The sequence below is a fragment of the Heterodontus francisci genome, chromosome 19, assembly GCF_036365525.1.
Source record: "Heterodontus francisci isolate sHetFra1 chromosome 19, sHetFra1.hap1, whole genome shotgun sequence".
Classification (NCBI taxonomy): domain Eukaryota; kingdom Metazoa; phylum Chordata; class Chondrichthyes; order Heterodontiformes; family Heterodontidae; genus Heterodontus; species Heterodontus francisci.
The window spans coordinates 65,091,356-65,103,918 of NC_090389.1; the positions used below are offsets into that span (position 1 = coordinate 65,091,356).

Here is a 12,563-nt window from a genome sequence, read left to right on the forward strand (position 1 = left end):
CTATGTACCAAGAACCTAAAGGTGGGATTAGACTGGATAACTCATTTATCCAGAAGGAACAAGATGGGCCAAATGTCCTCCTTCTGTGCTGTATATTCTTCTATGTTTCTATCAGTATATTTGTACTATTGTGGAAGAGCATCTCCTTAGGATGTGAACTGATCTATGTGAATAGAATCCATTGTTAAGGAAGTAATAATTAGAATCCATTATTAAGGAAGTAATAACAGGACATTTAGAAAGCAATCCATCAGAGTCAGCATGGTTTTATGAAGGGTAATCGTTTTGACTAATTAGCTAGAGTTCTTCGAAGATGTAACAAGCAAAGTGGATAATGGGGATCCTGTAGATGCAGTATATCTGCACTTCCAGAAGACATTTGATAAGGTGCTGCACAAAAGGTTAATACACAAGGTAAGATCACATGGGGTTAGGGTCAATTTATTAGCTTGGATAGAGGATTGGAAAACCAACAGAAAACAGAGAGTCAGGATAAATGGGTCTTTTCTGGTTGGCAAGATGTAACTAGTGGGGTGCCACATTGTTCGGTCCCCGGGCCCCAACTATTTACAATCTATATTAATGACTTGGATGCAGGGATAGAAGGTACTATAGCCAAATTTGCAGATGACGCTAAAATAGGTGGGATAGTAAGCTGCAATTAAGAAATTTACAAATGGATATGGATAGGTTAGGTGAATGGGCCAAAATTTGGCAGATGTAGTTTAACATGGATAAGTGTGAGGCTATCCATTTTGGTTGGAAGAATAGAAAGGTAAATTATTATCAAAATTGAGAGGAACTTCAGAGTGATTCGGTGCAGAGGGACCTGGGTGTCCTCGTGCATGAATCGCAGAAAACTAGTATGCATGTACAGTAGGTAATAAGGAAGGCAAATGGAATTTTGGCATTTATTGCTAAAGGAATACAGTATAAAAGTAGGGAAGTGTTGCTGCAACTGTACAAGGCATTAGTGAGACCGCACCTGAAGTACTGCGTACAGTTTTGGTCCCCTTACTTGAGGAGGGATGTAGTTGCATTGGATGCAGTTCAGAGGAGGTTCACTGGATTGATACCAGAGATGAGGGGTTTGTCTTATGAAGAGAGATTGAGCAATTTAGGCCTTTTCTCTCTCGAGTTTAGAAGAATGAGAGGAGATCTAATTGAGGTATATAAGATGATTAAGGGGATTGACAAAGTAGATGTAGAGAGGATGTTTCCTCTTGTGGGGCAATCTAGAACGAGAGTTCATAATTTTAGGATAAGGGGTAGCAGATTTAAAACAGAGATGAGGAGAAATTACTTCTCTCAAAGGCTCGTGAGTCTGTGGAATACAGTACCCCAGAGTGTGGTGGATGCTGGGACATTGATTACATTTCAGGAGGAGATAGACAGATTTTTAATTCGTAATGGGTTTAAGGGTTATGGAGAGTGGGCAGGAAAGTGGAGTTGAGGTCGAGATGAGATCAGCCATGATCGTATTGAATGGCGGAGCAGGCTCAAGGGGTTGAATTGCCTACTCCTGCTCCTAGTTCTTATGTTCTATGAGGTTTCAGAATCCCTCCATTATGATTACCTGGAACCATTCTTCAAACAATTGGAAGCTATGACTGCATTCTTGAGTTTTGACTCCCAAAGACACCATTACAGCAGTACAACTATTCATGAAATGCTCCTACAATGCCTATGGCTTGTGTGTAACTGAGCTTGCACTGCAAATGCCATTGCTGTCACTTGCTTAATGACAGACTACAATGCAAAAAACCATTGCTCCACGACATAATTCGTCTTAGACTTAACCATGCATATCTGACCCTTACAAACTATCAGGACTCCTTTTGATCTCATGTAAAATAAGGTAGTGATTCCTCAAGACTGATTCTGTAAACATTTTCATTTGAAAACAGGCCTGTTTAGGATTGTCTCCACCTAGAAATCAGTAGTAGAATACAGCATGCTCTGCCTCCACTATGGGTCTATTCATTAGTGGGTCCATTCAGAAGTAGAAAAACAGACTTTTACGTTTGTACAAATTAAGGAATAACTGGCCTTAAAGTGTTTTAAGATAGATTCTATTCCCAACCAGTAGGCCATTTTCATCAAATAAAAATTTATGTTATAAACTTAGTTAATGCCCTTTCCTAAACACACACAGCTGCAGATGCGTTTGGCACCACGAAGGACCCCCACCTATGCTATTTAAAGGGATTATCATCACGTTGCAGGTTATTTGCTGATTAATTTCTACTGGCTCTGTTTGAGTTTGTGGAAGTGCTGGATGTTTTGCGGAGTTGCTTACAGTTGATGAAGTCTGCAAGGAAGCTCTACATCTGGCTGATGACTCCCCTCTACAACCCAAGCACACATGGCCAGCAAGGATATAATGGGAGCCATGCTGCCACAAGAAACATTATTGAGCAGATGAATGGGGTGCTAAAGCAAAGGTTCACTGCATCAACCTCTTTGGAGGAGTCCTCCAGTACTCACCAGAGTGGGTGTCCTGATGCGTGATGGTTCTTTTTATTCATTCGTGGGATGTGGATGTTGCTGGCTAGGCCAGCAATTATTGCCCATCCCTAATTGCCCTTGAGAAGGTGGTGGTGAGCTGCCTTCTTGAACCGCTGCAGTCCTTGGGGTGTAGGTACACCAACAGTGCTCTGAGTAAGGGAGTTCCAGGATTTTAAGCCAATGATAGCGTAGAAATGGCGATATAGTTCCAAGTCAGGATGTTGTGTGGTTTGGAAGGGAACTTGCAGGTGATGCTGTGCATGTTCTGACTCAAAGGGTTGTGAATCTTTGGAATTCTCTACCCCAGAGGGTTGTGGATGCTCCATCACTGAATACATTTAAGGGTGGAATAGACAGATTTTTGGTCTCTCAGGGAATCAAGGGGTATGGCAAGTGGGCAGGAAAGTGGAGTTGAATCCTAAGATCAGCCAGGATCGTTCTGAATGGTGGAGCAGGCTTGATGGGCCATATGGTCTATTCCTGCTCCTATTTCTTGTGTTCATATGTTCTTGTGTCCTTGTCCTTCTAGGTGGTAGAGGTCGCCAGTTTGAAAGGTGCTGTTGAAAGAGCCTTGGTGAGTTGCTGCAGTGCATCTTGTAGATGGTACACACTGCTGCCACTGTGCATCGGCGGTGAAGGGAGTGAATGTTGAAGGTGGTGGATGGGGTGCCAGTCAAGTGGGCTGCTTTATCCTGGATGGTGTGGAGCTTCTTGAGTGTTGTTAGAACTGCACCCATTTAGGCAAGTGGAGAGTATTCCATCACACTCCTGACTTGTGCCTTGTAGATGGTGGACAGGCATTGGGGAGACAGGAGGTGAGTTACCTGCTGCAGAATTCCTAGCCTCTGACCTGCTCTTGTAGCCACAGCATTTATGTGGCTGACCCAGTTCAGTTTCTGGTCAATGGTAACCCGCAGAATGTTGACAGTGGGGGTTTGAGCGATGGTAATGCCATTGAACATTAAGGGGAGATGGTTAGATTCTCTCTTGTTTGAGATGGTCATTGGCTGGTACTTGTGTGCCATGAATGTTACTTGCCACTTATCAGCCCAATTCTGGATGTTGTCCAGGTCTTGCTGCATATGGACATGGGCTGCTTCAGTATCTGAGGAGTCACGAATGGTGCTGAACATTGTGCAATCATCAGCGAACATCCCCTCTTCTGACCTTATGATGGAGGGAAGGTCATTGATGAAGCAGCTGAAGATGGTTGGGCTAGGATACTACCTGCAGCGATGTCCTGGGACTGAGATGATTGACCTCCAACAATCACAACCATCTTACTTTGTGCTAGGTATGAGTCCAACCAGTGGAGAGTTTTCCCCCGATTCCCATTGACTCCTGTTTTGCTAGGGCTCCTTGGTGCCATACTCAGTCAAATTCTACCTTGATATCATGGGCAGTCACTCTCACTCTCCCTCTCACCTCACCTCTGGAGTCAGCTCTTTTGTCCATGTTTGCACCAAGGCTGTAATGAGGTCAGAAGCTGAGTGGCCTTTGCGGAACCCAAACTGAGCGTCAGTGAGCAGGTTATTGCTGAGTAAGTGCCGCATGATAGCACAGTCAATGACCCCTTCCATCATTTTACTGATGATCAACAGTAGACTGATAGGGCAGTAATTGGCTGGGTTGGATTTGTCCTACTTTTTGTGGACAGGACATACCTGGGCAATTTTCCACATTGCCAGGTAGGTGCCAGTGCTGTAGCTGTACTGGAACAGCTTAGCTAGGGGCACGGCTAGTTCTGGAGTCTTCAGTACTATTGCCAGAATATTTTCAGGGCCCATAGACTTTGCAGTATCCAGTGCCTTCAGCCAATTCATTTATCAACATGGAGTGAATCGGATTGGCTGAAGACTGGCATCTGTGATGTTGGGGACCTCAGGAGGACACTGAGATGGATCATCTACTCAGCATTTCTGGCTGAAAATGGATGCAAATGCTTCAGCCTTGTCTTTTGCACTGATGTGCTGGGCTCCATCATTGAGGATGGGGATATTTGTGGAGCCTCCTCCTCCTGTTAGTTGTTTTATTGTCCACCACCATTCACGACTGGATGTGGCAGGACTGCAGAGCTTAGATCTGATCCGTTGGTTATGTGCTGCATCTTCCACAACCTGGCAATAATGAGGACATACCATTGCCACCACAGATTCAGTGACAACCTCAGGAGAAGGAGGGGGAAGAGGAGGAGCAGCAGGAGGAGGAGGAAGAGAAGAGGCAGCCTGCACATTCAGATTCTGGACAGGCTGTTCATGAACTCCTAATTCAACTCCGGTTCCCGTGAACACCATCCCAGATCCATGTTGCCCAACAGTCCCACAGCTTACCATCCCTCAGTTATGGACCATTACAACATCCTCTTAGTCACATTTCTGAAATAAAAGCCACCAAAAAAACAATCATTTTATGACAGCTTTATGCAACAGAACATGCAATAATCCATGCAAAACTCCAACTAACCACCCTTGTGCACTCCCTTAATGCTTCTATTGCGGGAACCTTTGCCTGTGCTAGTGCTCCTACGCTGTGCTACCCAATGGCTGCAGCAGGGCTGGTGGAAGGCTGCTGACTTTCGGTCAGGGAGACTGTAGATAGTCTTGCAGGACGTCATTGAGCAGCTCTGGGCCTAGAAGGATCAGCTTTGGACTGCACCACTTTGACATGGGTGGCAGAAATCTGGGCTGGCTGGCTGGCTGATGAGCATCAGCAAGTGCAGCGGCAGGAGGATGAATGCCGTCATCCTAACAACTCTCCGGAGCCACTGCCAATTCCCCAAGGCAGTGCCTCAGAGGACAGATTACTGCACTGCTGTGAAACCCTGGAAGCAGTTTGAGCCTGCATGGCTTCAACCTGAGATTTCATGACCTCAGTCTGAGCTTCCACTGCAGCACTCAGATGTTGGGAGGCTTCTGCTTGTGCTGCAGTGGAAGCTGAGACATAGGCTATCAGACGCTGCATTATAGTTGGCTCAGAAAACTTCTCATGGAGTTTGCCACTACTTTCTCACTATTATAACAGATTGAGGGATAGATTTAAGTGGGATGTGGTGGATTATGCTGGAACGTACTGTCATCCTTGATGGTTTCAGATCCACAGCTGGCCACTGCCTTAGTGATGGCTGTTCCAATGATGGCCAGCACCATCTCCTCCATGGGTGTGAGCACATAGAAATATCGAAAATGTATGGCACAGAAGGAGACCATTCAGCCCATTGTGTCTGTTCCTAGCCAAAAAAGAGCAATTCAACCAAATCCCACTTTTCAGCTCTTGGTCCATAGCCCTGTAAGTTACAGCACCCCACATGCATACACGATGAGCATATCTGCCTCTACCATCCTTTCAGCCAGTGAGTTCCAGGCCCCTATCACCCTCTGGGTAAAATAATCTCTTCTCAAATCCCATCTAATCCTTCTACAAATTACTTTAAGGGCTGGATTTTAAGAGCCCGCCACCGCTGTTGGTGGTAGGCTCAGAAAATGGTGGCACGCACACAAGGGCTGCATGCCAAGGAGCTGCCACAATCTCCAGCATGGCAGCTCATTTAAATAGCCGGGACAGCCCACCAAACCCCCCCAATTTTTGAAGTGAACTCCGCCCCCAAAATTTACTAAATAAAATTGTAATGCCCCTTTCCAACCCTTGCCCCCATAAAAAGTACACACACTGACGATAGCGGCAAGCCCAGAAGATTTCGGGTAAGTTGATTTAAATTTATTCATTTCATTAATTTACATATTGAAATAGTGTTCCCGTCGCCCAGCGGCAGGGGTTGGGGGGACCCCACCACAGAACCTCGCTGCCGCTAGGAGGATCGGGCCGGGTCCTCCCAGCGTCGGCCTCCGTGTCGGACCGGGCCTCTGCCGGACCAATCTTCTGGCACCCGCCATGGAGCATGATGTCAGGGGCTTGGTAAAATCCAGCCCAATGTATTCATTAAGAAGCATGCCCATGTTTTCGACCTACACAAACAAGCTACGTTTTTGGTATCTAATCAGCCCTACTCTTTCCTTAATTATCCTCTTGTTCTTTATGTATTTATAAGACATCTTTGGATTTTCCTTGATTTTACTTCAATATTTTTTCATGCCCTCTCTATGCTTTCCTAATTTCCTTTTTAATTTCACCCTACACTTCCTATAGTCCTGTAGGCTTTCTGCTGTATTGAGCTCTTGGCATCTGACATATGTTTCTCTTTTTTGCCTTATCCTACTGTCTGGCATCCGGAGGGGGAATAGATTTGGGAGTCCTACCCATCTTCTTTCTGGGGACATATTTCTTCTGAAAACTCTTTATCTCCTCGTTCAATGCCTCCCACTGTTCTGACACTGATTTGCCTTCAATAGCTGCTTCTGGTCCACTTTTGCCAAATCACATCTCAGCTCAGTCAACCCATATGTCCTCAATTGATGCTCCTTCTAGTATGTCATCCCTCCTCACAACTGTGATTGTTTATTTAACCAATATTGTGACCGCTGCCACTCTCCACCACCACTCCCACCCCTCCTTTTTTATCCACCTCTCTACCCTGTCTGTAAATCCTACCAGTCAGCTGCTTCTGCAGCCTATTATGGATCATTTTGTGAGTGAAGTGCAAATGAGTGTGGTGCAATGTGTTTGGGTGATGTGCCTGCCACAGTTGGATAGCTAGCAGTGTGTGCATGCTGTGAGATGCGTGTGTGGCTATGAAGGTGAGGACAGGTTATGAATGTGAGATTTCACTCATAGTTGATAGAGATTGTTGGTAGGTGAGTGAAGGAGCTGTGGTAAATGGAGTCATGTGTGAGGCTAGTGGTACAATTGGCAAGAGATGACATGTGAGGATGCATTCACTGCTTTCCTCCTGTGCACCTCCCGCACTACAGCCTCCAGTGCAGCATCATAGGGTCTTGGTGAACATTCTCTGGTCTTTTGCACCATTTTTGTACTTTCTTCAATTCTTTGTTAACCAGTTCCAGCCCCTGCTGCAGCCCGAAAGCACCTTGCCTTTAAGAGGTGCAGTCTGGCTTTAAGCAGTGCAAGATAGCTTTAAATGTTGCAAAACTTGCACAAACTTGGGCCCGCGACTAAGGCATGCAGCCACTCAACAGTGCAATCAGTGCTGGGATGCACACCACAATCATAATATGCGGGCAGCACAAAATTTGCATGCTGCCTGCATCACTTTGAACAAGTGCGGGTTAATCATGTGTCACAATCCACGCTTGTACTGACTTATATAAAGGCCTACAAACTATTCCTCATCTAGTGCCTGTTTGAAGTGCTGTTTATCTATTCAAGTGCTTCTAAGAGATTCCACCCCTGCCCACAGCAACCCCCCCCACCCCCCACCCCCCGCACCGCCCCCATCAATGGCTGCAACATGGGAGAAGGGTGGTTGCTGTAGCTCATGCAGGAATCCATGAGGTGCTCATGGTCAGTGACCTCTAGGTTTTTCATTAATAGTCTGTCTGGCACTAGTGACTTGATAATCTAGTCACCTAGAAAACAAGGAGAGGAATATGGGGTAGGATGTATTTGCAAAGAAAAGCAATAGCAGATCAGCAGATCAGTGGACCACCATGTTGTCATGCTCAGTGTGTGCCTGAAAGAGTTAGTAAAAAGAGAATAGGATGGGAAGACACCAATACACCCTGCTGTGCCAGATCTTCAGTCTCCCTTTGTTTGATGCTGAATGCTGTGTGCCTTCAAATGATGTTGATGGTGGCCTTTTCCATATCAGTGAATGTTTTCAGTGTAGCAAGACCTCCTCCTGTGCTGCTTATCTCTCTCCCTGTTGTGTGTCAGGTTGTTGTGCAAGGAGAGTGAAAATGGGTTAAGAAATGCCTTGGCCAAGTGCTTTCAACATACATGAACCAGATTACCATTGTGTAGATGATAACAGGAAGAAGCAGTGACTGCGGTCTAGAAGGAGAAGTAGTTGTGAGGGCAGTAGCAGCGTTTGAAGGTATGAATCCTAGTGGAAAGCAGATACAGTGAGATCTTCCCTACTGACTAATGGAGAGCCATGGCAAGCAGGGAAGGGAAGGATTGATAGTGCTGTGGCAATGGTCACCTTGTCAACGGTTGTGCATAAAGTATGAAAGATGTGAAAGGGAGACCTACCTTGATATTCCCAGTAAGGTCATTAAATTTCTTCCAGCACTGCAGCCAGATCCTGCTGTATTTATATATCATGCTATCTCTCCCCTTGCCTGCTCAGCAATTTGCCATGCTGCCTGCCAATCATCGGCTGGGAAGAGGACCACCTTTCTACTGTGAAATTGCTTCGCCAGCACCTCCGTGGCTGCATCTGAAAACCTTGGAGCGCTCCTGGAATGCATGTTGGTCACAGACCTCTCTTTCAGCTCCATAGTATTCACAGAATTGTTGCAGCACAGAAGGAGGCCATTCAGCCCATCATGACTGCACTGGCTCTCCAAAGGAGCAATTCACCTAATGCCACTCTCCCGCCTTCTCCCCACAGCCCTGAACATTCTTCCTTTTCAGAGTATCCAATTCCCTCTAGAATGCCTCGATTGAACCTGCCCCCACCACACTCTCAGGCAGTGCATTCCAGATCCTAACCACTCGCTGGATGAAATTTTTTTTCCTCAGGTCTCCATTGCTTCTTTTGCCAATTACCCTAAATCTGTGCCCTCTTGTTCTCGATCCTTCCACCAATGGGAACAGTTTTTCATTCCAGATCCCTCATGATTTTGAACACCTCTATCAAATCTCCTCTCAACCTTCTCTTCTCCAAGGAAAACAGTCCCAACTTCTCCAATCTATTCACGTAACTGAAAGTTCCTCATCCCTGAAACCATTCTCGTGAATCTTTTCTGCACTCTCTCTAATGCTTTCCTAAAGTGTGGCACCCATAACTGGACATAATACCCTATTTGAGGCCAAACTAGTGTTTTATACAAGTTAAACATAATTTTCTTGCTTTTGTATTCTATGCCCCTATTAATAAAGCCTAGGATGCTGTATACTTTATTAACTACTCTCTCAACCTGTCCTGCCACCTTCAATGACTTATGCACCCCCTTTAGAGTTGTACCCTTATATTGTCTCTCTGTATTCTCCCTACCAAAATGAATCACTTCACACTTCTCTACATTAAATTTTATCTGCCACTTGTCTGCCCATTCCACCAACCTGTCTATGTCCTTTCGAAGTTCTACACTAGCCTCCTCACTGTTCACAATGCTTTTCGTATCATCTGCAAATTTTGAAATTTTGTTATTCCTTTCCTGTTTTAGCCACAAAAGAAAGCACCCCTTGAAGCTGCTACAGACCTTAAAGAACCTGCAGCAGCACAATTTTCCCACCTCTTAATTGGCAAGCTGTGTATGGGGAGTATAATTTACGCTTGCAGCTCACCTCAACCATGAAAATGTGGAGGGACCCAGAAACAGACTGGTCCCTTGCTGACTCCTCTGAGCAGTCGTCACTTTCACCCCGTTCACCTCCCGCCCATTCCCTACTGGGAGATGAAAATCACCCCCAGTCTTCCATTCATTAATTTAAATAACAAGAAATTATATTTACTTACCTTCTTTGAGTCTTTTGTGAGAACCTCTCTTTGCAGGCTTCCGTAATGACATACCCTTTTTTTTCAGTGTCTTCAATAATTTACTTTGGTTTAGGTCTGCGCACAGTTTTTTCTCACTGACCAAGCAATCACATGACAATTGGGTAAAATTACTAAAATCCTGCACATTACAGTAATGTAAGTTTATTTGTAGGTGTATTATTTTGGTTGAATATTTTAATCTGTTTTCATGATGCTACAATTAATAATTACCTACAGTAATAGGCATGAGAAACATATTCCCATCAAACATTTATGCTAAATACAAAAAAAAAACATCGTTTGAACCCAGATTATCAGAAGTCCGGGCTAGAATTAATTGGAATATTTACTGATTTTAAAAGAACCAGCTACTCTTCTTTTTAGCAGAACAGCCTATAACTATTTCAGCCAACTACAGTAATACTCAGCCACATAACGTATGACTCGTGGCAGCATTATGACAGATATCCGGTAGTAGATAATAAAAACAGAAAATGCTGGAAATACTCAGGTCTGGCAGCAGTGTGGAGAGAGAATCAGAGTTAACGTTTCAGGTCTGTGACCTTTCATCAGAACTTCTCTCTCCACAGATGCTGCCAGACCTGCTGAGTATTTCCAGCATTTTCTGTTTATATTTCAGATTTCCAGCATTTGCAGTATTTTGCTTTTATCCAATAGATATTATATATTAAAATCCATCATCTACATACATCTCCTATTGTTACCCTTACTTCCCTCAGGCCTATGTTATCTCTGAGTAATGCCTGCTTATTGTTAATTGTACATTAAATGAGTGGTGGGCGTTAACTGGGGATTCACTTGTGCTCCTATAAATAGGAGCGGACTGAAACTGTGGTTGTTGAGTTTTGAGGTGCATGTTTGTAATGTGTGTCTCTATAAATAAAACTTAGAAGTGTGTAAAGATTAGGCTCCTGATCTATCCTTTACCACCTAGCTATCTGGGTTAGAACACTTATAACTAAAAATAAACTAACTTATTCATATTTACCACTATACTTGCCTTTCAGCAAAAGCTGCTACTTCTTGTCTCTAATTCTGTAGTTGACATTACAGGTAAGTTTTTTTTCAATATTTGAAATTCATTTTTGTTCTTTAGATCTTTAGGTAAACTTGATTTTTATTTTACTTACTGCACTTGCCTTCATGCACTTCCAAAATTCTCAAGCTATTTGCTCATCAGATGTTGGGCCTTGCTGCCCACTGTTCCTCTATAGCATATTTCTTGCTCCTTGATAATTTTTTTTTTAAGTGACCTGTCTGCCTGTTCCAATTTACACCTTTCCTCCCATCCCAGCCAGGTAATCTCAGTCCTCATTGAACTTTCTCGGCACTCCTCCAGTAATATACATCTTGGGCCTGTCCAGCCTTTGGCATTATGCACTGCCTCTAGAGTTGCCAACCTTCCCAGATTGTCTGGGAGTTTCCGGGAATAAAGATTAATCACTTGGATGCTGCTGCTAGCAACTTGAGTTAAAACTACTTTCTGATCAAGACTGCACATCTTCGCTTCTTGAGCTCAAAGACTATGCGGGTGCATCAAGCTTTGCCTACAGAAAGTTTTCAATGGGTCTTGGATTGTGGTGGGACATACCACTACTTCATTGCCTAGCAAGTGGATCTAGTATGGGTCTACCTGACGAATAGCTTACTCATCAACAGTCCACTCCCATTAGCAAAGCAATGCAGATCTTCCTATGGTTCGGGAATGAGAGGGGATTCTTGTGCTGGCCTTGCATCTGAAATTTAAATGTACCTACTCAATCCACACAGAAACAAATGAAAGGATCCAATTCAGAGAGTTTCAGCAACTGACAAACAATGTGAATGCTTTGACCATATGTTAGGAAGGTCAGCAACCTCTTAAAGGGACAGCATATGTGTAAATAGCTCATAATTTAAAAGGAAATTCCTCCTCCCTATTTTGTTTTATTCATTTCGTCAGATGTGGGAATTGCTGGGAAGGCCAGCATTTGTTGCCCATCGCTAATTGCCCTTGAGTAGGTGTTTGTGAGCTGCCTTCTTGAACCGCTGCAATCTATGTGGTGTAGGTACACCCACAGTGCTATCGGGAAGGAAGTTCCAGGGTTTTGATCCAGCGACAGTGAAGGAGTAGCAATAAAGCTGCAAGTCAGGATGGTGTACGAGTTGGACAGATGTTGCAGGTGATGGTGTTCCCATGCGTCTGCTGGTCTTGTCCTTCTAGGTGGTAGAGGTTGTGGGTTTGGAAGGTGCTGTCAAAGGAGGGTTGGCAAGTTGCTGCAGTGCATCTTGTATATGGTACACACTGCTGCCGCTATGCATCGGTGGTGGAGGGAGTGAATGTTTAAGGTGGTGGATGGGGTGCCACTCAAGCAGGCTGCTTTACCCTGTAAAGTAGTGAGCTTAAGTGTTGATGGCGCTGCACTCATCCAGGCAGGGGAGAGTGTTCCTTCACACTCCTGACTTGTGCCTTGTAGATGGTGGACAGGCTTAGGGG

The 12,563-nt window shown here is 44.6% G+C and overlaps 1 protein-coding gene across 1 annotated transcript in view; it reads right to left on the reverse strand.

The window, feature by feature from the left end:
* The window catches only part of cfap92 (cilia and flagella associated protein 92 (putative)), a 160,801-nt gene that overhangs the window by 86,462 nt on the left and 61,776 nt on the right, over positions 1-12,563 (reverse strand). The window contains exon 7 of the mRNA XM_068052273.1: positions 10,046-10,161. Coding sequence (XP_067908374.1) covers positions 10,046-10,161 — 116 coding nt within the window. The remainder of the gene's footprint in view (positions 1-10,045; positions 10,162-12,563) is intronic.